Genomic DNA, 26,342 nt, shown 5'->3' with positions numbered 1-26,342 from the left:
CTGATTTGAATCCTTTCTGAGTATGCTTCCATAGGAAATGTCATGTTCTTGATTTGTCATTGAGAAGTAATGGGATTTGAGTTTTGCAGAAAAATAAATGTGTGAATAAATGGACTTGCTATGATTCCCTTTTAGTCCCTTTAATACATGAGAGGAGAGGTGTGAAGAAAAGGAAGCCATGCATAATCCAAAAGCATTTGTGTTTGGCTTTGGAATGCGTTCAGATTCACATTTATGCTGCGACATTCACACATCCTAGCACTGCAGTATGAGTGGGTGGTATAAAAGAAGCCTGTGCTGGACATCATCCACAAGCCGAAATAGAGAGTTCCAGATCTTTAAAATGCACTGTGTTGATAATGCCTTTGTATCAAATAATTCCAGATAATTAGCCAAAGGTTTCTTAGAAACCTTGTCTTATTTCCTTTTGGTGATGTGTATATAGGCATGAGCCCATATAGTCTCTCTCTCTCTTTTTTTAAGATTTTATTTATTTATTCATGAGAGACACAGGGAGAGAGGCAGAGACACAGGCAGAGGGAGAAGCAGGCTCCATGCTGGGAACCCGTTGTGGGACTCGATCCCAGGACCTTGATCCCGGGATCACGACCTGAGCCGAAGGCAGATCCTCAACCGCTGAGCCACCCAGGCATCCTCCCCCTATAGTCTCCTCTGAAACGAAAGAGAACCCAGGTGATTTTAGAAGTAAAATCTGAGAAATCAGACTTTTTTTCTTTTTGCAGGCAGGTATTTGTATTATCTGAAAATTGAACATGTATCAGTCATGAAATCATTGGATTTCCTCAAGTGCTTAAGGCAACATAGTGCAGCGGCATATAGTAAAGATTAACAAAGGAAAAAACCTTTCCTGGCCCAACCTATGGCAGTGGGAGAAAGTGCTGGGGAGCTCAAGTGCTTTGAAGTCAGACGGAGGATTCAGATCCTGACTCTGAGTTAGGTTTAGCTCTGTGACCCTGAGCTAGTGAGTTCACTTCTCCGTGTCCCTGCGCCCTTCTCTTCCCCATGACATCACGCAGAGAGTGGCCGAGTCACAAGATCACCTGAATTCCTATCCTAGTTCTGCTGCCCAGGAGCTGTGAGTAGCCTGGGGCAAGTTCCTGAACTTCTGTTCTTCAGTGTCTTCATTATGAATCTTAGTATTTACCTTCCTGGGCTGTTGTAAACATTGAGCAAGTTAATATTTGTAAAATATTGCTGAGAACTCTGCCTGGCACATACATGCACTCTACGTATTTAATATTATTTTTGTTACATTGTGAGGATTAAATATGAGACCACAAGGAACACACTAGGCCAATGCCTGGCACATAGCTGACAACCAAATGTCAGCTCTTAGTACTATGGTTCTTGTACTTAATGTCACTCGGTGTCATTTAATGGAACAAATGCTCAGATTCTTAAGCTGTGTCTCTTTCCCTTAAGCAAGAAAGCTGAAGATCAAAAATGTGATTAAATATCAAAACTGGCCACCAGCAGGAAGAGTACAGCCCAAGAAGGTGGCCAGTTTGAACCGAGTCCATGACTTCTGTTGCCTTTTTGCTTCTCTGTAGGTGACGCCCTGCTCTCGTACACGGCCCTCAATCTGTCTGCCGTCTTAAGGGTATATAGCTTCTCTTCCTTCCTTATCTTTAAATTAAGAACACATTTGCCTATTCAAATGAAGCATATTCAAGTATTCCTTGGACTTTGGGGCAAGCTGTGAATCTACGAGAGATGTCAGCCACAAGCTAGCCTTCCAGGAACGAATGTATTCTGTTTCCTCCATTCATATTTCACAGACAGCTTTGAATCACTATCTGCTTGTCGCACTGTCTTCCTAACCCCTGTGAGACAATGATTTTTCTCCCACAACGCGTGGCACACTCAGAAGCTGGTCTTGTTTGGCACAAGCTTGTGAGAGTGGCTGCCTATCATCTGTGCACTTTCTTGGCCCTGGCATTGTGACAGGAATTGTTTTCTTTCTTTTTTCTTTCTTTCCTTCCTTCCTTCCTTTCTTTTTCTTTCTTTCTTTCTTTCTTTCTTTCTTTCTTTCTTTCTTTCTTTCTTTCTTTCTTTCTTTTTTTTCTTTCTTCTTTCCTTTCCTTTCCTTCCTTCCTTCCTTCCTTCCTTCCTTCCTTCCTTCCTTCCTTCAAGATTTTGTTTATTTATTCATGAGAGACACAGAAAGAGAGAGAGAGAGAGAGAGAGAGGCAGAGACACAGGCAGAGGGAGAAGCAGGCTCCATGCAGGGAGCCCAACGTGGGACTCGATCCCAGGTCTCCAGGATCACGCCCTGGGCCAAAGGCAGGTGCCAAACTGCTGATCCACCCAGGCATCCCCGGAATTGTTCCCAAAGATTCACCAATCTCATAACGATCTTAAAACAATACCTTACAGGATTCCTTGGACTCAGAACCTTCTAACTAGGACAACAAGATTCACGGAGAATCACTAGACATTTGACCCTTTGAACAATGAAAGGATTAGAAACGCTGACCTAAACCTAACAGTTAAAAATCTATGTATGGCTTTTGACTCCTCCCAAAACTCAACTACTAAGAGCCCAGGGTTGATGGGAAGCCTATGGATCATATAAAACAGTCAGTGATGAAGATTTTGACATCCTGAATATATATTATATGCTGTACTCTTACAATAAACCCAAAAAAGAAAATATGATGAAAATCACAAGGAAAACACATTTATAGACCTGTACTGTATTTGTCAAAGAAATTCCGCCTAAAAGCAGACTTGCACAGTTCAAACCCATGTTGTTCAAGGGCCAACTGTACATATTAGTGAATAACCATCTATAATTTGCCCACCAGTTAAGGCCTGGACCTTGTCATCAAGGCTGCTATTCTTCCCCTCCTCACCCAGCCGGGGCTCCCCCTCTACATCCACGGCAATATTCGTTTTTGAGTCTAGCCTCAGACACAGAGTCTTTATCAAGGAATGCAGAGCCAGCCTCAGGAGTGCTTCAGGCAGCTACTTCTGATCCACATGACTTGGTGTGAACTGACATTTGAGCTCACACGAACACACACGCTCCATGCATAAAAATGAGCTCCTAATTACAAACAATATATGAGAGTCCGTGGCAGTAACTCACACCCCTCCTCCCCAGGAAGTGGTGTACCCCCTGTTCTTCCTCTGGTTCCTTGTGTTTAGTGGACTCCGTCTACATTCCTCCACCATCCTTGTGCAAAATAATCCCAATGGGGATGGCGCTTTGTTTCAGCCTGACTTCAGGGACCCTTCAGTGTTCCTCACTGCAGTTGCTCAGAACTTTGATTTTAAGCACAAACCTTCATCTAGTGGGTTTTTATAGCCTGAACAGCTGCCCTTCCTAATCCACCCCTCCAGGTTTGTCTAACACTGGCAGCTAAGGAAGCTCAGGCGCCTCCATTAGACTCTTGGTAAAATGCCCCGGGGCAGCTGCTTCCTACCTGGGAATGGTCTCTCTCCTATTTGGGGCTCTTGGAGGGATTTTATAGATCATCTGCACTTTGGTAGAAAGATAATAGCTCCCAGGCTGAGTGACACCTGAAAAATTTCCCCACATCACAGAGGTCAGTAAAAATCACAATATCGGGTTTCTTTTCTGGATCTTTTTATGTTTAGCTATTTCCTACTCACGTTTATGTCATCATAGTACATGTGTATATAAACCAGTAACGATCATTGCTTTTGTTATTAGCTCAGATTTAAGAGCAGTACATTCTTCTTCTTTTAAAAAATGGATGTGGTCTCTGCCAAATTATATGTGATGTTTCTGTAAGAATATATGAAGACTATTGAAACGATTTTAGTTTCAACCTCATGCTAAACTGAGAGCATTTCTAACTCCTTAGCTAGGCATGTCTCCTCTCCCCAGTCTCTCTTTAACCCAAACCTCAATATTCTCAGCTGGCTTCCTGATGCCATTTTCTGCTTCTGTACTCTGACCTCATGACCAGATGACTTAAGTCCTTTCGTTTTCCAACAGAAACACTGTTATACTGGACTGGATGACGAACTCTTCATAGGTGGGAAGATGTTATTAAGCCAATTAATCATAACATATGTTACAACCAACGTGTCATAGAGTATAACAACTTGAAAACCTATAGAAGGTAATAAAGAGAATGATGGGAACCCATCAATATATTTCTACGTGATACAGTATAGTATAATAAAAAGTAAAATCTTCAAGACTTTGAGACTTCCACCTCATTTGTAAATGCCACAGATTCCAGTATTAGGAAGTGCAGAAGTCTTTCTTCTCTGTGACAGTTTTGGGGGATTTTTAAACAGACTTTTGATGAGACGTCGAGTTTCTTGATGGCTGTGAATAAACCAATCCAGGTTTGGTTGTTTCATAAGACTTTTTTTTTTTTTTCTCTCTGTGAATTTATTTAGAGAAAGCCAACATGAAAAAGAGCTTGAGTATTGACCACGGGAGGAAGTTTCTATAATTATTCCCATTTCACAGGTGAGGAAACTGGAGGCATTGACAGGTGGGTTTCCTGGTCTGAGGCCGATGCTAGTAAATGGTTAGAGCCAGGATTTCAAGCCAGGCTGTGAATTCAAGGACTTAATGGGCATATAGGTGTAAGAGACCATAGGATCAAAACTGAAGTGAGAACCTTCAACTCAGAGCCACCACGTGAAGTGCACATCTGCGTCCTCATCGTTCTGTGGGTAAGGTCTGGTTTGGGTCAGTCCCAACTGAAGTGTTCCTCAAGGTTCTCTTAATTTTCTCCCAGCCTTCCATTCTGCTTCATTGGCACCCCAGAGACTTCACTTTACACTCTTAAAATGAATTATGAGTAGATATCACCCATGTATTTGATAGAGTAAGAAATAGCTTGGTACTAGTTATTTTTTAATTTCTACTTAATAAGCACTTTAACAGTGCTCCAAAACATATCATCAAATACAATCTTCAGCATTATGGGAAAAAAAAGAGAAGACAGTGAGGTCCTAGTGAACCGCCCCTGTTTTTCTTGTCCTAGCACAACCCCGTGCATTCTTCCAAACTGTCCACCTTCACACAACAGTGTCCTGGAAAATCTCCAGATTCACCTGGGAAAAAGTATTGCCAGTGTGGAGGTGATCCGTATGTAGACCACCAATCACATATTTCAGAATTTCTGAGTGTTTTCCACACCAAATTTCTGATTTTCCTCTGGGTTAGTCTGGAAAAAATCCCATACAGGCTCATTAAAATTCCTAGGATCTCCCACTTCTAATCTCCAGATGTTATTATCAATATGGAAGATTTCAAAAAAGATAATAAAGCTCCCTTTATCAACCAAGTTATAAAAGCAAAACAAAATAGCTTTTCTAAAATTAGGCACCTCTTTGCATTGCTGCTGTTCTTTCCCAAGATGGGTGTGTGTTTAGCTCTCACTTTATACTTCTTAGAGTTATTTGTATCCTAACAGTTTGTGGTTTAATATAAAAATAATTACATTAGCACCTTTCATCCCTAAGTGCTGAATAAAGTCATACATTTTCTGATGCCACAGGAAGACTTCCGTGAGGGAGTGCCACATGCTGACCGTCTGTGAGGGAGGAGAAACCTTGGTGAGGGAGGCCAAATAACCCTCTGCTTCTTGAAAATAATATATTAACACCATTAACCTCCTTATACATAAATGTTATATTTTCCCCCATTTTACAAAACTTGGCTTTATAGGATGCCTCAGATAAACTGAAGGAACCAATTTCCTAATAAAATCTTACTTGTAACTGACCTTCTGGAACATAGACTTTATGTTTGATGTTTCCTTTCTCTAACAGACCATGAAAACAAGAGAGGCAGGTTATCACTGCTTTGCCTTCTGTATTGTGTTCAGAGCAGTTCCGTGAAGAATAACTTGTTTGGGATGGGAAGCGTCTGTGTTGGTAGCTGGGTACCCTGCCACTCTACGTTTTACTGGGCAGCCCGGCCCCAGTGACCTGACACCGCAGCCACACACAGGGCTTTCTCTTGTTGAAGTGACTTTATGACCATTGGTGACTTGGGAAAAAAATACATCTTAATTTTCACATCTTTGATTAGGATGTGGAAATGTGGAAGGAAAAAAAAAGAAAAAACAAAAAGGAACTCTGTAATTTAGAGCCTAGGGGGTGATTTTATTCCTTAATTAAGGAAGCCTTAAAATATGCCATGGTTGTTACTAACTTTTACAGGGCTTGACATAACATCTTGAGTACATGTCTAATGGTAGACACATCACATTTTTTTTTTAAATCATACTACCTAAAGTTAGTAATTAAGCATATGCCATCAGTTTCCCACGAATATTATTTGATGATGATAGGGAAATACAAAGCTAAGAAAAGACTGTATACATTAGAATGGGTTCGAGTAAACCTGTGGTTTAACTCCATAGCCGTGCTCCTTTCACTATATTGTCAAAGTGTGAAATGTGTGTGTGATCTAATACCCATATCACTGGGGTATTATACCACTAAAATACCAGGACATCTGTTTTCTAAATCTGGCATTTAAGGGCACCTGGGTGGCTTAGTTCATTAAGCATCTGACTCTTGATTTCAGCTCAGGGCATGATCTCAGGGTCCTGATATCGAGCCTGCATCATGCTCTGTGCTGGGCGTGGAGCCTGCTTAGGATGTTCTCTCCTGGGATCCCTGGGTGGCTCAGTGGTTTAGTGCCTGCCTTTGGCCCAGAGCATGATCCTGGTGTCCCAGGATCGAATCCCATATCGGGCTCCCTGCATGGAGCCTGCTTCTCCCTCTACCTGTGTCTCTGCCTCTCTCTCTACGTCTCTCACGAATAAATAAATCTTTTTTTAAAAAAGAAAGGATTCTCTCTCCTCCTCTCCCCCAGCCCCTCTCTGCCTTAAAAAATATCTGTCATTTATCCTGGCTTTTGAAGATCTTTGGGAGAAATTCTAAAATTACTTTAAATTTAGGATTATAGTTTTCCCTGACTATTTAGGTATAACACTACCAGAGTAACTCATGGTATTGACGAAAATGCATGGAATGAGTAGCAAACAAGACTAGCAATCTGAACCTTTCTTGGGATTGAACCTAGGAAATCAAGAAATCTAACTGACCAAACTGAAAATGAAAATCATTAAATATAGGGGATCGCTGCTATGTGATCCCAGCTACATCCTTGGGCAGAAAGAAAATGGAACTAAAAGTGGGTACTATTAGGAATCCATATAAGCTCCCTCTGCTATAGGGAGAACTCACAGGAAAGTTCTTGTTGTTCTTGTTTTTTGTTGTTGAAATTTTTAGTGTGATTCTCAGCAACTGAACTGCACAAGCCCAGCCATAATTTCTTTTTATTTTGTTAAAATTATATATTAGGATATTTACTCATATGTTAATTAAATTGATTTTAAATTTAAAAACAATTAAATTTTAAAATTGAATTAAATTTAAATTCAATTTAATTAACATAAACTACTCCTGTAGTTTCATCAGTTGTATATAATACAACATAAACATGCTCATCATATCACATGTCCTCCTTGATGCCCATCACCCAGGTACCCCATCCCCTGACCCCACACCCCTCCAGCAATCCTGTTTGTTCCCTACAGTTAACAGTTCCTATGGTTTCTCTCCCTATTTTCATCTTATTTTATCTTTCCTTCCCTTCCCCTATGTTCATCTATTTTGTTTCTTAAATTTCACGAGCAAAATCATATGGTATTTGTCTTTCTCTGACTGACTCATTTTGCTTAGCACAATACCCTCTAGTTCCATCCACATCGTTGCAAATGGCAAGATCTCATTCTTTTTGATGGCTGAGTAATATTCCATTTATCCATTCATCTGCTTTATCCATTTATCTGTCGATGGACATCTGTGCTCTTTTCACAGTTTGGCTATTGTGGACATTGCTGCTATAAACATTGCAGTGCAGGTGCCACATTTTAAATGGCTTTAAGCAACTTGAGGTCTGAGATCTGTTTCATTTAACTTTGTACGGACAGCATCAACACCACTTCTCCTATGGCTTAGCATGGCGTAGATGATTATCAACAAGTGATAGGAGATGGGTGTAGATAGAGATGGTTTCACTTCTCACGCAATGTTTCTGTGTAGAGACCAAATTGCAGAAGGGAAGAAATGAAGTTTTAAGTCTGAATTCGATTGAGAATTATTCTACTCCCAACTTATTCCATAGTCATTTGAAAACAACCATCCTTTTTTTTTTTTTTAACTGAAACTCAGTTATACTGTTACTGCTCATACTGCCTGAGTTGCCACCTCTAGTGTAATTCTGTGTTGTAAAGCTAATTGGACAATTAACCTGGGAGAAGCATACTTTCTAACCTTTGAATTAACAATACCGCCAACACATTAGAAAATTCCAAGGGTGAGAACAGTTGCAAAACAGGCACTTCACTGTATTTCAGAAACTGCAGTGAGCACAGAGACTTGGGAAGCTCTTGTGTAGCTTTTCTGTAGCTCAAATAGTCAAATCTGCTCAGATTTCAAAACGTGGATCATCAATCCATTCTGGATGAAGGGCTGAGAGTAGAATGGTTAGTCATCGCAAATCCTAACATTTTCCAACAGAACAAGTTCTAGTCTTGCTTTAAAAGAAAATCCTTTTGGGGGGGTGGGGTAGGTGCCTGGGTGGCTCAGTCTGTTAAGCATCTGCTTTCTGCTCAGGTCATGATCTCAGGGTTCTGGGATGGAGCCCCACGTCAGGCTCCCTGCTTGGCTGGGAGGCTGCTCTCCCTCTCCCTCTTCCAGTCCTCCTGCTTGTGCTCTCTGTCTCTCCAAATAAATAAATAAGGACTTAAAAAAAAAAAAAAGGAAAGAAAATCCTTTGGTATCTTGAATATAGAATGAGTAAAGAGAACATTTATCATCCTGGAGAAGTTTAGGGTAGGAGGAAGTAATAGATATTTGCCTTCTTTCTGAGAATGGACATCACCCAGGGGTGATGGGGTGACTGGCACTCATAATGCTTTTCAGGGCAAATCTATGTTGTAGCCTTAGTGAAAAACTGAATGTGACTCATTGAAGAACTTTTCATTTCCCCCTTTTTCTCTCTTCGCGCGCTAGGCTGCCTATTTGTTATAATGTCTCAGTGTTCTCATTTGTAAAATGGGGATTTTATTAGTTTTCTATTGGGCATAACAAATTACCACAAATGTGGCAGCTTAAAACCTCACCCATTTATTTGTTCACAGTTCTGTAGGTCAGAAGTCCCAGTAGGCATGTCTGGGTTCTCTGCTTGGGTCTCAGAAGGCTGAAATCCAGGTGTCCGCTGTAGCTGTGATCTCATGTGAGGCTTGCGGTCTCTGCGGAGCTCATGTGGATTGTGGAAGATTTCCGTTCCTTGTGGTTGTAGGATTGAGGTCCCATTTCTTTGCTGGCTGTTAGCCGTGGGCCATTCTCAGCATCTAGAAGCTGCCCACATTCCTTACCACGTGGCCCCCTCCATCTTTGAAACCAGCACAGAGAGTCTCCCCCATTTCAAACTCCTCTCACATTGCAAATCCCCCTTGCCAGGAAGAACCCAGATCCTTCTAAGAGCTTACCTGATTAAATGAGGTCCACTAAGGATAATCTTCCTTTCTTGAAGTCAACTTATTTAGGGTCTTAATTACAGTTTCAAAATCCCTTCACAGCAGTAATTAGTATTTGGTGGAATATCTGGGAGGAAGTGTATGCACCAAGGGACAGGAATAGTAGGGGTCATCTTAGAACACCACAGGGAGGGGATCCCTGGGTGGCTCAGCGGTTTAGTGCCTGCCTTTGGCCCAGGGCGTGATCCTGGAGTCCCGGGATCTAGTCCCACGTCGGGCTCCCTGCATGGAGCCTGCTTCTCTCTCCTCCTGTGTCTCTGCCTCTCTCTCTCTCTATCATAAATAAATAAATCTTTAAAAAAAAAAAAAGAAAAGAAAAGAATACCACAGGGATGATAATAATAATACCTTAGAGTAGTGTTGAAGGGATTAAATGAGATAGGTGTATAAAGCTCTTATCATCGTATCTGGGATAATGTCTCAATAAATAGGATGCAGTATCATTAATGTTTATACACACTTTATTTTCTTGCCTACACGGATTTTTGAATTATATTAATACGAGCACATTAGAAACATGATGGAATACGCTGCTCATTATTTGGATACTCCACAGAAAACAGAGATGTGTAGGGGCCATAGTCAACCAACTCATGAAACCCAATGTTTTGTCTATTTGCTGAAAGTTAATGTATTAATTCAAATTATTTAAAAACATTGCAGTTTTGTCTACGGCCATACCACCCTGAACACGCCCGATCTCGTCTGATCTCGGAAAAACATTGCAGTTTTAGAAAAAAGAGATACCAGGATATAATTTATGCTGGAATTCAAGGCCATCTATAATGTAGCATAAAATGAAGTATGGGTCTCTGCATTGTTCATTTTTTGCATTTTAATACAAAAAAAAAAAAAAGCATCACAGAATCCATGCCTTAAACACTGACATTTTCCAGAAAGAATTGTTTTGTTTCTACTCACACTCTGAATATAAAATGAATACTTCAAATGCTCCATTCATACAAAAGCCTTAATGCTCCCTTTCTCCCTTCAATAGTTCCAGTCTAGAATAGGCAACATTATGCAATTCGGTGATCCAGCTACAACAATGAGAATGCTTCTCACTGGCTGTGGGAAGAAAGACACCTAAGGGGTTAACAGTAATATTTTGCAAATTGAGGCAAGTGGAGAAAAAATACATTAGCATAAGAAAAGGTAGCCTTAGGGAATTTCCCACTCAAATGTTTGGTACTAAGAGCTGTATGTTACCAGGGAGGAGGACAGAGAAAAGAAACCCTAGTGTCTATGCATTCTTGAAATGTATTGCCATTGTATTCATTCTACTAGTAAGAAAGGCCTCATAGTTAGAGATGGAAAATACTTCTTTCTACTAAAGAAAAAAAATTCAAAATTGGATATATTAAGAAAAGCACGTTAACTCACGTATAGTAAAAAAACAAAAGGATTCCTCAGTGATCAGCCCCAAAAAGATTTCTTAAATATGTCAGGACTAGACAAGATGGTTTGAGATTAAAAGCGAAAGTATTAGGCAAGGATTTCAGTGGTTAACTAGAATGGGCCCCACATGTCTGCAATTAACTCAAATTTGACCATTTTTTAAAAATTTTATTTTACTTATTAATCATGAGAGACACACAGAGAGAGGCAGAGGCACAGGCAGAGGGAGAAGCAGGCTCCCTATGGGGAGCCTCATGTGGGACTCGATCCCAGGACCCCAGGATCATGACCTGAGCCAAAGGCAGATGCTCACCCACTGAAACACCCAGGTGCCTCTCAAATTTGACAGTTTTTCACTCATTTCAGAAACTGTGTCTAGTTCACAGTACCTGAATATAGCTAGCAGGTATGTTCCTTTTATTAATGCCTAGACTTCTTTAAAGATTGCTTAATAGGAAATGCCCACTTTTGAGTTATGATTATTTTTGCTAGTTGAAAGCATTCAACAGAACCAGTTTCCCTAAGGTAGAGACTGTACTAATCAGTTGTTACCTGTTTCTATGAAGATGCTGAGTTAGGTTTTGATTCAGTCTTTCCTTTACTCTTATGAACAACTGACCAATTAAAAAGCCTCATCATTTTGATTCTGAATTTCATTCAATTTGACACCATAGGCAGCATGGCTACCCAAATAAATTGTGACAGATTTCACTAATAAATTAAGATGAGAAGGGACAACTTATTTTAGGAGGATTTTCTATGACGTTATACACTAATAACTATAGGGAAAAAAGAGGGAGTTGGAAAAAGTATCTGTTGCTTGTTTCTACCAAAAGTCTTTCCAGATTGAGATGATGCAATTTTTGATTTTTAAAAATGGGAACGGGGCACCTGGGTGGCTCAATTGGTGAAGTATCTGCCTTCGGCTCAAGTCATGATCCCAGGGTTCTGGAATCAAGCCCCACATCGGGCTCCCTGCTCTCTGCTGCTCCGCCTGCTTGTGCTTGCTCGCTGTCAAATAAATAAAATCTAAAAAAAAAAAAAAAAGTAAAAATGGGAACAAAGATCAAAGAAGATTGTCCAATTCCTGGAAAATCTGTCAAAATATTGATAACAAAATTATCTGTAGATCAGTTGATAAGGTCAATTTTTAAGGAATCACATGTCAGAAATCAACTGAGAAAGTTATACCATGATCTATACAGATTACCACTTCTCAAATTTTCTGTGGAATAATGAATGGTCCACCCTTGCATGTAAATCTTATTTTCCTCATCCCTTTCTTATCTATGTATTTTATACACAAATATTAAAGAGCTAGCAGTGATCAAGGTTTCAACTTCATCTGTGAGAAGATGACAAGTAACTCTGAAGGACTTGATTAGGAACGTCCTAGAGTAAAGCTTGATGGTAAAGGGGGAAGCAGGGAAGATTTTTACAAAAGTACTAAGTAACTCCTCTGATGTTGAAATTATAACATGATCTTGCTACCTTTTGAGATGTTATGAATATAGCACTCCACATCAATGTAAGTGAAAAATGCATTTGAGGGACGCCTGGGTGGTTCAGTGGTTGAGTGTCTGCCTTCAGCTCAGGTCATGATCCCAGAGTCCTGGGATCCCGTCCTGTATCAGGGTCCCCGCAGGGAGCCTGCTTCTCCCTCTGCCTGTCTCTGCCTCTCTCTGTGTGTGTCTCATGAATAAATAAAATCCTGAAAGAAAGAAAGAAAGAAAGAAAGAAAGAAAGAAAGAAAGAAAGAAAGAAAGAAAGAAAGAAAGATAGATACATGCATTCCAAAACTGAACTGAAATACTTTTGAAAATCCAGATCATTGTTTCCCAACCCTAGTAAAGAAAATTGAGCAATGGTTATAGACCGAAATCCTTTCTGATATAAATTTGACACCCTTATTCCCCATGTTTATTCATAAGATGTGCCATTCATTGGCTAGTTCCTGGGCTAAAGGAGCCAGTATAGACAGGTCATTTATTCAGTGATCACACATTATTTCAACGTACATGAGAGAGTGTGGAGATTTCTTTTTATGTGGGAAATGGTCCTAAGCTACAAATATTTTATCAATGTTCTAAATTATGCTTTCTGAAAGTTTTCAGATCTACACTTTACCATCGGCTATTCTATGACCCAGCTCTCTCCTCCATTGTTGCCACCACATTTGCTAATTCTATGAGGATAAGGTGAAGTAAAAAGAGCTATACTGTTTGAGTCTGAATAGTGGTTTAGAATGCCTACTTATTTAGAGACTACGGGCTATACTCCTCCTGCTACTAATACCTGCCCTTTTACAGACAGGGAAAATAGAGCACACAGGAGCATATTTATTTTGCTTCTTGTATTTTTTTGTCTCAATTCAAGAATCAAAAGGCTATGTTCTATTAATTATATTTACCATTTCCTATTTAACTTCCCAATCTGATTTCCTTTTTGACTACAAATATAGACTGTTAGAAATGTTGGTGCAATTTACCTAGGAATTAGGTTACAATAATTTTCTTTCTTTTACAGTATGGAGAAATAAGTCAAGCCACTATTGATAAAATAAGCCACAGATACCAAAATCCATGGTAAGCAGCTGCTAATACATTTTTAATTAATTATTTAACAAATTAATTGATGTGTTTCCTTCCTAAACCAGTAACAGGGTTAGTTTTGTGGGTTTTTTTTAACTTTTAACTATATTACCACTTTATGTCTTTTTATTTCAGGTAAGTTACTTTGTAAAATTATGAATTTTATTCCTAATAAAAGCAAAAAAATGTTCATGGTCTATTAGGTCTAATTAAGGGGGTGGGGATGGGGCAAAGCAGGCAGAGAGTAAGTAACTGTTAGACTATAGTGGGGAAAAAGAGAGCCAGCCTGCAGCTATTAAGAACAGCAACTGGATGACTAAGGTAGAATTAACTATATGAATAATTCTTTCTGTGAAATAACAACAATATAATTTTTTGGTTTTGTTTTTTTTTAAAAAAAACCTCATTTCATGCTGTTGGCCTAGAAACCGTCATCATGGGTAACCTGGGTTAATAAACGTAATCCTACTGAAGTCACACTACAGCTTGAATCCATGCTATCTTATGGCAACGTAAATTAAACATGTCTTACCTCAAGGTTTGTTAAATTACAGGAAAAGAGCAAAACCTAGGCTTGTCACATATAATTCAGATTTCTAAGAGGGAAAGGATCAATCAGCATTGCTCTTATAAGACTGCAGATTCAAGATGTCTTTGTTATCCTTAGATTTTTGGAGGTGTGAGTTTCTGGAGCCTATTTCACTAATTTTTATTTGTTGAAGGACACGGCTATTATCAGGTGCAAAATTAATGAATTCCAGTCTCTTTCTGCTCTACCACAACATAAGCTACACCAAAAAGAGAAAAGCCCTCAAACCCCATGTCAAAACCTGCTAGTTACTCCAACAGAATCCCAGGACAACAAAAGATCTCATTGGGCAATTCCTATAACTTATAAATAGCATATCCTATGTTTGAAGCCATAGAGAAATAATTACAATTTATTGCTTGCAAAGCACATGTTCTCATTAAAATAGCCACTTCATCTGTTCAGGTAACATTGCATAGATGTATTTGTAAAAAATTTTAAGCTGAAGAAACCCATTAAAGGCCACTGAAAATCAAAGAAACTTCCATAAACATTGGTGATAAAAGTGTGAAAATCTGCTGCATTTAAACATGAAAAACTTGTTAGAAAGTATCTGAGAAATACTGAAGCTTTGAACATTTTTCTCTAGTGAAAGAATGTTAGCTATATTCATTTCTATGGAATATGATATGGATTGTGTCAGGTCATGACACGTAAACATTTATTTAAAAGAAAAAGACCTGGGATCCCTGGGTGGCGCAGCGGTTTAGTGCCTGCCTTTGGCCCAGGGCGCGATCCTGGAGACCCGGGATCGAATCCCACGTCGGGCTCCCGGTGCATGGAGCCTGCTTCTCCCTCTGCCTATGTCTCTGCCCCTCTCTCTCTCTCACTGTGTGCCTATCATAAATAAAATAAAATAAAATTAAATTAAATTAAATTAAATTAAATTAAAAAAAGAAAAAGAAAAAGACCTTGTACTCAAAGCATTGTGGATTCAACTGGGAAATTGGAGATCAGATATATATTTGTATAAATTATAAAACCAATCCATATATGTTAAGTGCCAAATGCATAATGAAGACAATTATAATTACAAAATGGTAACCAGAGAAGTTTACAATTTTTAAAAAGTATAATGATGATGCCCTAGATTTGCCTGTAGGTCCTATTTTTTTTTAAGATTTTATTTATTTATTCATGAGAGATACAGAGAGAGGGGCAGAGACACAGACAGAGGGAGAAGCAGGCTCCATGCAGGGAGCCTGATGTGGGACTTGATCCCGGATCTTTAGGATCACGCCCTGGCCTGAAGGTGGCATTAAACCACTGTCCCACCGAGGCTGCCCTGTAGGTCCTATTTTTAACTGGTCAGATGCCAATAACTCAATGCTGCCTCCCTCTTGAGACTTCAACCATATCCACTGTTTAAAAGGCTTCCTGCCCCAGTCTCGGGCTGGTAGGATTCTCTTGAAAAAGAAGTTGACTCGGTTGGGCCCAAGTGTGGCCCCAGCGTTTGTGTTCTCTACATGGGACTCAGGGCCATCTCCTTTCTGGGCAAGGTTAGTGCCTCGCCTCCCACTCCGGGGTATGTGCTGTCTTTCTCAATCAATGGTGTTCCCTCAGTAAAACTAGTATCTCCTGTGTTTGAAGCACAGGTTGATTTTGTGGCCACAGTGGTGAATAAGACAAGCTCAACATATGCTCTTCTTGGAATATGTATTCTAGGGGAGGAGATAGATATTAAACAACTAGATGACTTTAAGAAAAACCATTATGCTATTTCTCATGCTTTTTAATAACTTTTTTTTTAAAAGATTGTATTTATTTATTCATGAGAGACGCACAAAGAGAGGCAGAGACATAGGCAGAGGGAGAAGCAGGCTCCCTGTGAGGAGCCTGATGTGGGACTTAATCCCAGGACCTGGGATCATGGCCTGAGCCAAAGGCAGATGCTCAACCACTGAGCGACCCAGGTGCCCCTCAAACTTTTTAATCACTTTTAAATATTACAAATATAATTCATGCTTGTGGCAACAAATCAAACAATATAGAGGTTTATTAAGAAAAAGTGAATCTCATACTCTATTCCATCCAGTTCATGAGGAAACTTTTCATTACAAAAGATATTTATGGGATGTAAAGAGAAGATTTTTTGAGGGACAGTACTAGGACTGAGGGTCAGAGAAGTGTTCACTAAGGAGGTAATTGTTCAGGCAACTTTGGAAGGTGAGCCTAAGATCATTCCTGGCAGAGCAAACAGTATGAGCAAGTCTTTGAGATGGGAAAGTGTGTATCAGATTAGAACCAGTGGGAGCAGACTATGGAAATCAGTGAGGGAGAAGCAAGATGAGGATCAGATTTCACTGAACCTTGCAGCCGAGGTTAGAGAATTTGGAGTTTAACACAAGAACAAAGAGAACTCATTGGAAGATTTAAAATAGAAAGCAATGCAAAAAAAAAGAAAAAAAGAAAAAGAAAGCAACATGATCAAATTTTTCTTAAGATCACTCTGGATGTTGGACTGCTGTGTAGAGAAAGAACTGAAAGGTGACAATTACTGTTGTAGGAAGATCAGCGAGGAGACTATTTCATTTTTACAGGCCCATCTTGAGTTTTGGGTGTGATTCGCAAATTAGCAAAAATAAATTGTGATTATGGAGGCTGGGGGGAGGAAGAAGGATTTGAGCTGAGTTTTCAAGGAATACAGGTTTTAAGTAAATGGAAAAAAAACGATGATATTTGCTGTTATGAAGAGGAATAAGAATGTATTCAGCAATCTGAAGCAGATTTTAATGTCATAATTTTATAAGTGAAGAAATTGAATTTCAGAGATTCAGTTACATGATCTAGGGTCACAGTACTAATATTTCAGCCAGGTTGACTGATCCCACTGATCTGGGCTGAGATCTGGGCTGGGATCTGGGCTTGGATATTTTACAAGGGCTCTCAGAGTGATTCTGGTGTGCAGCCAGTATTGAGAACCACTACTGAAGACTTAAGAAAGAAAGGAACTGAGCCTGAGGCGGTGCCCACACTGGGGACACCAGTGAGAGCCACAGGAGAAAGGAGAAAGGAGCCTTAGAGGAAGGACCCTTGAGATAACAGAAGGCCATAAACCTGGTGAAGAATTTCATACTAATGTTTAGTACAAGGAAATGGAGATCCAAGAAAACAATAACAAATATTTGCAAGTTATCAGTGGTCTCAGAAAAAGCACCAGAGGAAGAGGATTGTTTGAGTCAATACAACCAGCACTAAAGATTTTTTTTGTCCAAAAAAAGAATTTTTGCACGCTGACATAATGGAGGTGAGCCCACTCTGTTTTGGGGACCAGAAGTCCAGTAAAGGACAATTAAAGGATTTCCTCCATTCTGAGACGTACTTTTTAAGCTCTGACTTTCTTGAAATCAGGATGCGTTTTATAATAGCTGTTTACAAATGTAGTATACAGATGTGGTGCCTCTTGTTTTCCTCCCATATAAAGCTGTTATTAAATCAAGGGTGTGTTATACAATTAATTGTAGCCTAAAGACCAGGAAAGATATACTTCAACAAATACGAAACGAAAACCTGTTCTGTGCCAGGTGCTCAGAATTAAAGAATAAGCAGAATCCCTACTTTCAAGTAGTTCACAGAAAGATGTAAACAGAAGATTTCAATACAACTGACATTGATGGAGAATAATTGCAATAACAGGGTATGAGTTACCTCTTTTTTTCCTTCTGAATTCAAGAAAACATCCTCTTGTTTTAAATATCTTAAGTTTCTCTAGATAGTAATCAGGTCCCTTCTATTTGCACTTGGGTGTTTTCTAATATACGCGTATTGTATTTCTAATTTCAACAAAAAGAATACAAAGCACAGATAGGAAATGAAAGAATAGTTTACAAATGAAAAGAGGCTGTAAGAGAATGCACTGCAAACAGTGAACCAGCAGGGATTTTTAAGAAGCAAGTGAATTCTGTGGAAGCCACACACCATCACTAAAGATTTTGAGGCAAGGAAGTAGTCTGTTTTCTTCTTCTTTTCCTTACGATTCGCACAGTGCTTGGCATGTATGGGCACTCGATGCATATTTGCCGAATCAGATATAAAAGACAAATCCCAGTTCTTACCCTCATAATGACAAACTGTATTTTTTTTTTTAATTTATTTATGATAGTCACAGAGAGAGAGAGAGAGAGAGAGAGAGAGAGAGGCAGAGACACAGGCAGAGGGAGAAGCAGGCTCCATGCACCGGGAGCCCGACGTGGGATTCGATCCCAGGTCTCCAGGATCGCGCCCCGGGCCGAAGGCAGGCGCCAAACCGCTGCGCCACCTAGGGATCCCGACAAACTGTATTTTAAAAGTTCACAAGGACTTCCTAAAAGAGACAAAATTTAGGTTGGGTTTAGAAGGGACATCTAGATTTTAGGAAAATCTCTGGCTGCTTGCTTGGGTGGATTTTTTTTTTACCCATGCAAGTGAAAGACTTGTTGAGATGATGATATCAACAGAATTATTCACAGGCAAATATTATTCCAGAAAGGAGCTGCTGACCTGCCTCTGAACTCATGTCATGATAAAGTTGCCTCTTTGCCAAAGAGGATCCATGGCATTAGACACTTATTTGCTAATTCATAGATTTATCTTAGGAATGATGTCTTAAGGAACACTTCAAGTTCCTGTGGACAGTGGATGGGGGTGGAGGACAGTTGTCAAGGTAATTCCTAGGCAAATTCCAAGGTAAGAATAAACAAAGGCGACGTCAGCCATGAAAGGAAGGGCAGCGTGAGTTTTAAAGGATTGGACACAATAACAACCTTCTCTAACTTTTCTTGTATTTGAGAGTCATAGAGACACAGCTCTTTGTAGAGTCTGCCTTTTCAGAATGACAGGGTTTATTAGCACCATCCTCAAGAGGTCCACAGCCTGGCATCGTTGAATGACTGCTGAATTGAACATCAAGAAAAGCTGGGTTTATTAGGAATTTATCCTTCCCAAGGAAATAATAAAGGAAATCACAAAGGTTTACTTAAAACGAAGTCCAACAGCGTTAACAATAATACAAAGTCCAAAACAATCTATTATTTCCCAAATAGGGGATTGCAAACAGTTGTAAAGCAGTATCTATACCGTGATTAAAAGTACCTTGGGTAGCTCAGTTGGCTAAGCAACTGACTTGGTTTTGCCTCAGGTCATGATCTCAGGGTCATGAGATTGAGCCCCTCCACAGGCTCCACACTCAGCACGGAATCTGCTTGAGATTCTCTGCCTCTCCCTCTGCCCTTCCTCCTACTCTCTCTCTCTCTCTCTTTCATTCTTGAAAGAACATGCACATGCTAGTAAGCACAAGAGAGTTGGGGGAGGGCAAGAGGTTGAGGCAGACTTTCTGCTGAGCAGGGAGCCAACTCAGGGCTCCATTTCAGGACTCTCAGATTATGACCTGAGCTGAAGGCAGACACTTCACCCACTGACCCACGCAAGTGCCCTAAATAAATAAAAAAGAAAAGCCTAGGCTCCGAAGACAGATTTCCTGAGTTCAAGTATTAGCTTTACCACCTATAAGCTGTGATATCTTAGTAAATTAAACTATTTATGCCTCAATTTCCAAATTTATATAATGATGGTAGCAGAATCCACTCCATTGAATTTTTGTATAGATGTGTTGTTACATACATATCACCTAAAATAATACTTGGGAGGTGTCTGGCCAGCTTAGTTGGTGGAGTATGCAACTTTTTATCTTAGAGTTGTGAGTTTAAGCCCCATGTTGTGTGTAGAGATTACTTAAAAACAAATTAAATAACTGAATAAAACACTTGATACTCAGAAAATAGTGTGACCATGTAACTTATCACTCCAAACAGTATACTTTTGAGAGTGAAACAGAAAGCTAATCAAATGGATCACCTGGACAGCAAACTAAAGTGAAAATACCAGACCACTCTATTAATGTTATTATTAAGTAAATGGAGTACACTGAAATAATGTAGCAAATGCATTTATTAGAATTCATATTATATTGTTAGCTAGAAATAATCAGTATAGAGATTTAGTTTGGGATATAAATTTTATACTATGTAGTTGAGTTACTCTCCCAAAAGTAGAACAGAAAGTCCAAGAGTTAGAGAAGAAAAAAGGGAAAAATATGAAAAAAAAGAAACCAATTAAAATTAAATTAGTTTAATATCTAACCAATAAAAGATCTAGAAAGAGGCCAGAGAAAACAGAAGAAGTAAGGAAATCAATAATACAAGAAAATTTCTCAGAAGGGAATAATATGAATTTCCAAATTTAAAGGTTCTATCAAAGCCAAAAACACCCATCCAAAACAAAATAAAACAAAACAAAATATATCAAGTCATGTCACTGTGAAACTTATTATGTAGAGATGAAGAGATTTTAAAGCCTTTGAGAGGAAAAACAGGATATATACAAATGATCAGGAACTGACAAGGTATCCTACTTGACAGCAATACTGAACTCTAGAAGCCAATGGAGCAATGTCTTCCATATCTGACAGGAAGTGACTTTCAACCTAGAATTCTATACCCAGTCAAATAATCAAGAAGGAGGGTAGAAAAAAAGACATTGTCACATATATATGTACTCAAAAAAAAAAAAAAAAAAATTGCACCTCGAAGCATATTTTCCTAGGAAGCAACTGGAGAATATTATCTAGCAAGACAATGGAGGGATAAATCAAGATACAAAAGATGACAAAGCAAGAAACAAATTTTCTTTGTCAAGCAAAGGGTAATTCCCAAGATGGTGTTAAAGGAAACTACCAGAAAGATGGCCATGCAGGGCCTAGGGAATGATAAAATCAGATAGGAACAGGACAAATGGGGACTTTGGAGAGCGCATTTACTGTATAAAAATATTGGGTTAAGTTTCAAGAAAACCAAATGAACTAAGAAGTGGTTGCTTCTGGAAAAGAGAATATTGGAGTAGGGAGCAGGGAAAGAAAGGAAGTTTTTTGTTTTTTTGTTTTTTTAATTATTTATTTGATTCAGAGAGAGAAAGAGAGAACATGAACAGGAGGTGGGGCAGAGGGAGAGGGAGAAGCTGACTCTCCCACTGAGCAAGGAGCTGGACAGGATGGATCCCAGGACCCTGAGATCATGACCTGAGTCAAAGTCAGATGCTTAACTGACTGAGCCACCCAGGCTCCCTGAAAGTATTTTTTTACTATGAGCTTTTTTGTACTATGTATATGTATTATGTATATGCACCTAAATTATTTCATTAAAGTTGAAAAAAATTAGCACATTGTGTACAATGTACAAGTATTCTGTTTTGATAAAAGGAACAATTAATTATAATAGTCAACTAGAATTTTAGTAGTTTGGACTGCTAAGTTGAAAAAATTTCTGTCTAAAATAAGGACTTTTAGCATGAGAGAAATATTCACTGATGTGAATTAACGGAAAGCCCTGTTTATTCAGAAAGGTGTAAGGTGTGCCTGCATTTGGCATTAGTGAGGGAATGTGTAGAAAATTGCTTGTTTTATTCTGTAATGAACTACGGCAAAAACCAGTTGTTAAACTAGCACAGACTTAATAACAGCCACTATTTTAAAATATATTGGTACATAAATTTGTTTTGTTTTGTTTTTTTTTAGTTGTTTTCCTCCAAACAGCCATAAATCTTGACAGCTTTCTAATTTTAAGGCTGTCTGTGCCTGCCTATTGGAGGGATTTCCGTGAGTGTTAAGGAGCAAAGTTCTGCAGTTTTTGAGACCATCAGCACCTGCTTCTCCTGTGGCCCTTTTGGCCCATTACCTAAACTCTGTCTTCAGACTTCCTTCCACCAAGTCTCCTCCCTTCCAGCCTCATCCTTAGCTGGCGGGGGGGGGGGTGGGGGGGGGGGTGGGGGGTGGGGGTTCTCATTGAAGGTATTGAAGGAGTTCTGTGTTACCCCATGGTTGTCACTGTTGCAGTGCCACATCAGTAGTTGGTGCCCGTCTATCAATTCAATAAATATCCAACTGCCAACCACACACCAGGCACACTGTGAGGCCTGGGGATTCAGGTGTGAACAAAACAGAATTCCTGCCATCCTTGCATCCTATCAGCAAGGCAAGGCAGAAACAGCCAAATAGGAGCACCTGGGTGGGTCAGCGGTTGAGCGTCTGCCTTTGAATCAGGTCATGATTCTGGGGTCCTGGGATTGAGTCCTTCATCCGGCTCCCCGCAGGGAGCCTGCTTCTTCCTCTGTCTCTGTCTCTCATGAATAAGTAAATAAAATCTTAAAAAAAAAAAAAAGCCAAATATATGACTGACATTTAATCACAGGAAGTGTCACGAGGGAGAAATGCACGATGCCTGCAAATGTTTCTTATGGAATGAATTCGTGTTCCTCATCACAGGACAGAGCACATGGGCAACAGGATAAGATGCAGCTATTTTTGAAAAATCTACTGCTTTTGAAAGAAAAGCTAGCCAAAGAAGAGATGGGGCAGTTATTCTTAAGAAGAAACTTACTAGGCTATCACTTGATGCTGAGGTGGGGAGAAATTTAGTTCATTTCGGAATGTGGCTCTTTCCCACACATCAGTCTCTGTATAATTTATGAAAGATACAGATGAGCTGACATGTGCAAGAAAGAGGCACTATCAATTCCCTAGCCTATCATCTTTTTCTCAGCATTTCAGATATCAGAACTGTATCTCCTAGAGCCCGTTCAAGAGACCAGCGTTACCGAGAGAACAGCTGCTGCGCCTAACAAAATGGTTTATGGCAATGAAATTCAAGCATGGATTGCAAACTAATAGTAAACAGCTGAGCTAAAATTTTAGGCCTAGGCAAACAGAGTTTATGTACTGAAAAGAGTACAGAAAAACAAGAATGAGGTATGTTACAAGGGCTCAGATTGTTTTTATTCCACTATTGCCTATTCAGTTTTGTGAAGCCACAAACATGCCCTGATCATGGTAAGTTTAAACATTCTTGCATCATCAACATTTATATAAATGGTTTACAATAGATCAATAGTATAACTTAGCTAATATCTATCTTACCAGAGTAGCAGAATAATAATCACTCCAGTCCATTTAACATGCATTACTTATTATCATTTCTGTTGTTTTTTTTTTTAAGTAGACTCCACACCCAGCATGGAGCTCAACATGGGCCTTGAACTCACAGCTCTGAGAATCAAGACCTGAGCTCAGATCAAGAGTCAGATGCTTAACCTACTGAGCCACCCAGGTTCCCCTCATTACTTCTTTTACTTTTTATTTTAAGCCTGCTCATAATTTCAGGTTTCTATACCTAGAAGAGCAAGACTCTGAAATTGGACAAAGTTGGGCTTAATAACCTTATCTTACGGAATGTAGATGCTCTCTGAACCTCAGTTTCAAGGGAAAAAGGGGAGTGATAATATCTATCTCAAAGGGTTATCTTGAGAATGAAGAATCAACGGATGTAAAGCACCCAGCGTGGATCTGACACACAGAAGATTAGCTCCTTCCCCCATTTTAAGAAAGTCCCCAGATTGGCTCAGCGGTTTGCGCCACCTTCAGCCCAGGGCGTGATCTTGGAGACCCGGGATTGAGTCCGGCTTTGGGCTCCTTGCGTGGAGCCTGCTTCTCCCTCTGCCTGTGTCTCTGCCTCTCTCTCTCTCTGTTTCTCTCTCTATGTGTGTCTGTCATGAGTAAATAAATAAAATCTTAAAAAAAGTCCCCAGATGACCACAAAATCTGCCACTTTCTTAAGGCTTTCTATTCATTTTTGAAAACGATCACTTCAAAATTGATCATTCTAATTTTAATCTTTTTTTTTTTTTTTTAGGAAAGTGGTCACATGATCTCAGAGAAGTTTGTAGCTTATTACAACACAGAGCAGAAAGCAGAAACCTACACTCACTGTTCCATGCCAGCCTCCTCACTCCTATGCCTGGGAATTCTACCACACGCAGGCACCAACCATTCTTCTTGCAACCATGGGGTTCCTTTTTTTTTTTTTTTTTTTTATTTTTTATTGGTGTTCAATTTACCAACATACAGAATAACCCCCAGTGCCCGTCACCCATTCACTCCCACCCCCCGCCCTCCTCCCCTTCTACCACCCCTAGTTCGTTTCCCAGAGTTAGCAGTCTTTACGTTCTGTCTCCCTTTCTGATATTTCCCACACATTTCTTCTCCCTTCCCTTATATTCCCTTTCACTATTATTTATATTCCCCAAATGAATGAGAACATATAATGTTTGTCCTTCTCCGACTGACTTACTTCACTCAGCATAATACCCTCCAGTTCCATCCACGTTGAAGCAAATGGTGGGTATTTGTCATTTCTAATAGCTGAGTAATATTCCATTGTATACATAAACCACATCTTCTTTATCCATTCATCTTTCGTTGGACACCGAGGCTCCTTCCACAGTTTGGCTATCGTGGCCATTGCTGCTATAAACATCGGGGTGCAGGTGTCCCGGCGTTTCATTGCATCTGTATCTTTGGGGTAAATCCCCAGCAGTGCAATTGCTGGGTCGTAGGGCAGGTCTATTTTTAACTCTTTGAGGAACCTCCACACAGTTTCCCAGAGTGGCTGCACCAGTTCACATTCCCACCAACAGTGCAGGAGCGTTCCCTTTTCTCCGCATCCTCTCCAACATTTGTGGTTTCCTGCCTTGTTAATTTTCCCCATTCTCACTGGTGTGAGGTGGTATCTCATTGTGGTTTTGATTTGTATTTCCCTGATGGCAAGTGATGCAGAGCATTTTCTCATGTGCTTGTTGGCCATGTCTATGTCTTCCTCTGTGAGATTTCTGTTCATGTCTTTTGCCCATTTCATGATTGGATTGTTTGTTTCTTTGGTGTTGAGTTTAAGAAGTTCTTTATAGATCTTGGAAACTAGCCCTTTATCTGATACGTCATTTGCAAATATCTTCTCCCATTCTGTAGGTTGTCTTTTAGTGTTGTTGACTGTATCCTTTGCTGTGCAAAAGCTTCTTATCTTGATGAAGTCCCAATAGTTCATTTTTGCTTTTGTTTCTTTTGCCTTCGTGGATGTATCTTGCAAGAAGTTACTGTGGCCGAGTTCAAAAAGGGTGTTGCCTGTGTTCTTCTCTAGGATTTTGATGGAATCTTGTCTCACATTTAGATCTTTCATCCATTTTGAGTTTATCTTTGTGTATGGTGAAAGAGAGCTCTTTCATAATTTTATTCTCTTCTATGAAATTTTGTCAAATAGCACTGGACTGTATTGAGATACATTATTTGCTTTCTGCTTTAAAGAGAGTGATCATTTAAAAAAAATTTCCCATATTCCTGGTAAGGAGTCAAACTATTTCAAAGAATTTGAGTTTGAAAAAGCTTTAGCTGTTAGTAGTGGTGAATTTATTATCTGTGGCATACCATTTCTCATTGATGTCATCATTAGGCTTATGACTGGTATGTTTCCCCAAACATTCAGTGAGAACAGTGATAAGGAAAAGAGCAGCAGTGCTCAGATTGGATATTTAAAAGACTGGGAGAAACAACAAAACAAACTAAAACACACACACTTCATAAGAGTCCCTGTAGCAGGGGTGTTTTGAAATTATTAATAATCAGAAGGAAGGCTCTTGTTCAGCATAAATTTTACTAATTAAATAGTCTCCTTGATATTCAAGGAGGAAATACGCTTTTCTGATGACTTTGGTTTATAGCCCTTAATTGAACCACTCATTTATTGAGTCAATTAATCAACAAATATGTTTGGGGCACTGTCCTTTCCATCAAATGGCTCATAGTGTAGTGGGGAAAACAGACATACAGATAATTCTGAAACATGGCCAGCGCAATGCTATAGCCACACAGGGGTGAGGAGAGGAATTATGGGAGGATGTCTAGGGAGGAGTCTGAAAAGGTGAAGTTAGGCAATAGAGGATGAGTAGGGATGCAGGGAAGGAGTGTTTTAAGAGCAGACATCAGTAACAGAAGTTCAGAAGTGATGAATAACATCGATGGATGCATAAATATTTCAGTGCTACTGGATCCCAAAGTGTTATGAATGGTGCAGGGACAGGTGAAGCCAGAATTGTATCAGGGGTTAGATAAGTTCACTTCTTTATAAAGTTTTTACTTAAATTCCAGTTAGGGAAGATGCATTGTAATATTAGTTTCAGAAGTTCACTCTTGAGTTCTAACTTTGAGAGGATGGATAACTCCAAGAAGAAATTTAAATTTTATCCACCTATCCTTTTTACACAGTACCCAAAGTCACAAAGTCATGTTTGGGTTTTGGATAGGGCATGGTTATGAGGGGGCATTACTGGAGACAG

At 39.5% G+C, this 26,342-nt stretch overlaps 1 protein-coding gene across 4 annotated transcripts in view; it reads left to right on the top strand.

Moving 5' to 3' along the window:
- The window catches only part of SPMIP2 (sperm microtubule inner protein 2), a 117,260-nt gene that overhangs the window by 40,305 nt on the left and 50,613 nt on the right, over positions 1-26,342 (top strand). For all 4 annotated transcript variants that reach the window (XR_013351124.1, XM_077846520.1, XM_077846519.1 and 1 more), the window contains exon 3: positions 13,500-13,558. Coding sequence is in view for 3 of the 4 variants with exons in the window: in XM_077846520.1 (XP_077702646.1) it covers positions 13,500-13,558 (59 nt within the window). In the remaining variant the exon portion in view is untranslated. The remainder of the gene's footprint in view (positions 1-13,499; positions 13,559-26,342) is intronic.

This window comes from Canis aureus, chromosome 13 (genome assembly GCF_053574225.1).
Source record: "Canis aureus isolate CA01 chromosome 13, VMU_Caureus_v.1.0, whole genome shotgun sequence".
Lineage (NCBI taxonomy): Eukaryota > Metazoa > Chordata > Mammalia > Carnivora > Canidae > Canis > Canis aureus.
This window is presented reverse-complemented; position numbering and strand designations above follow the sequence as displayed.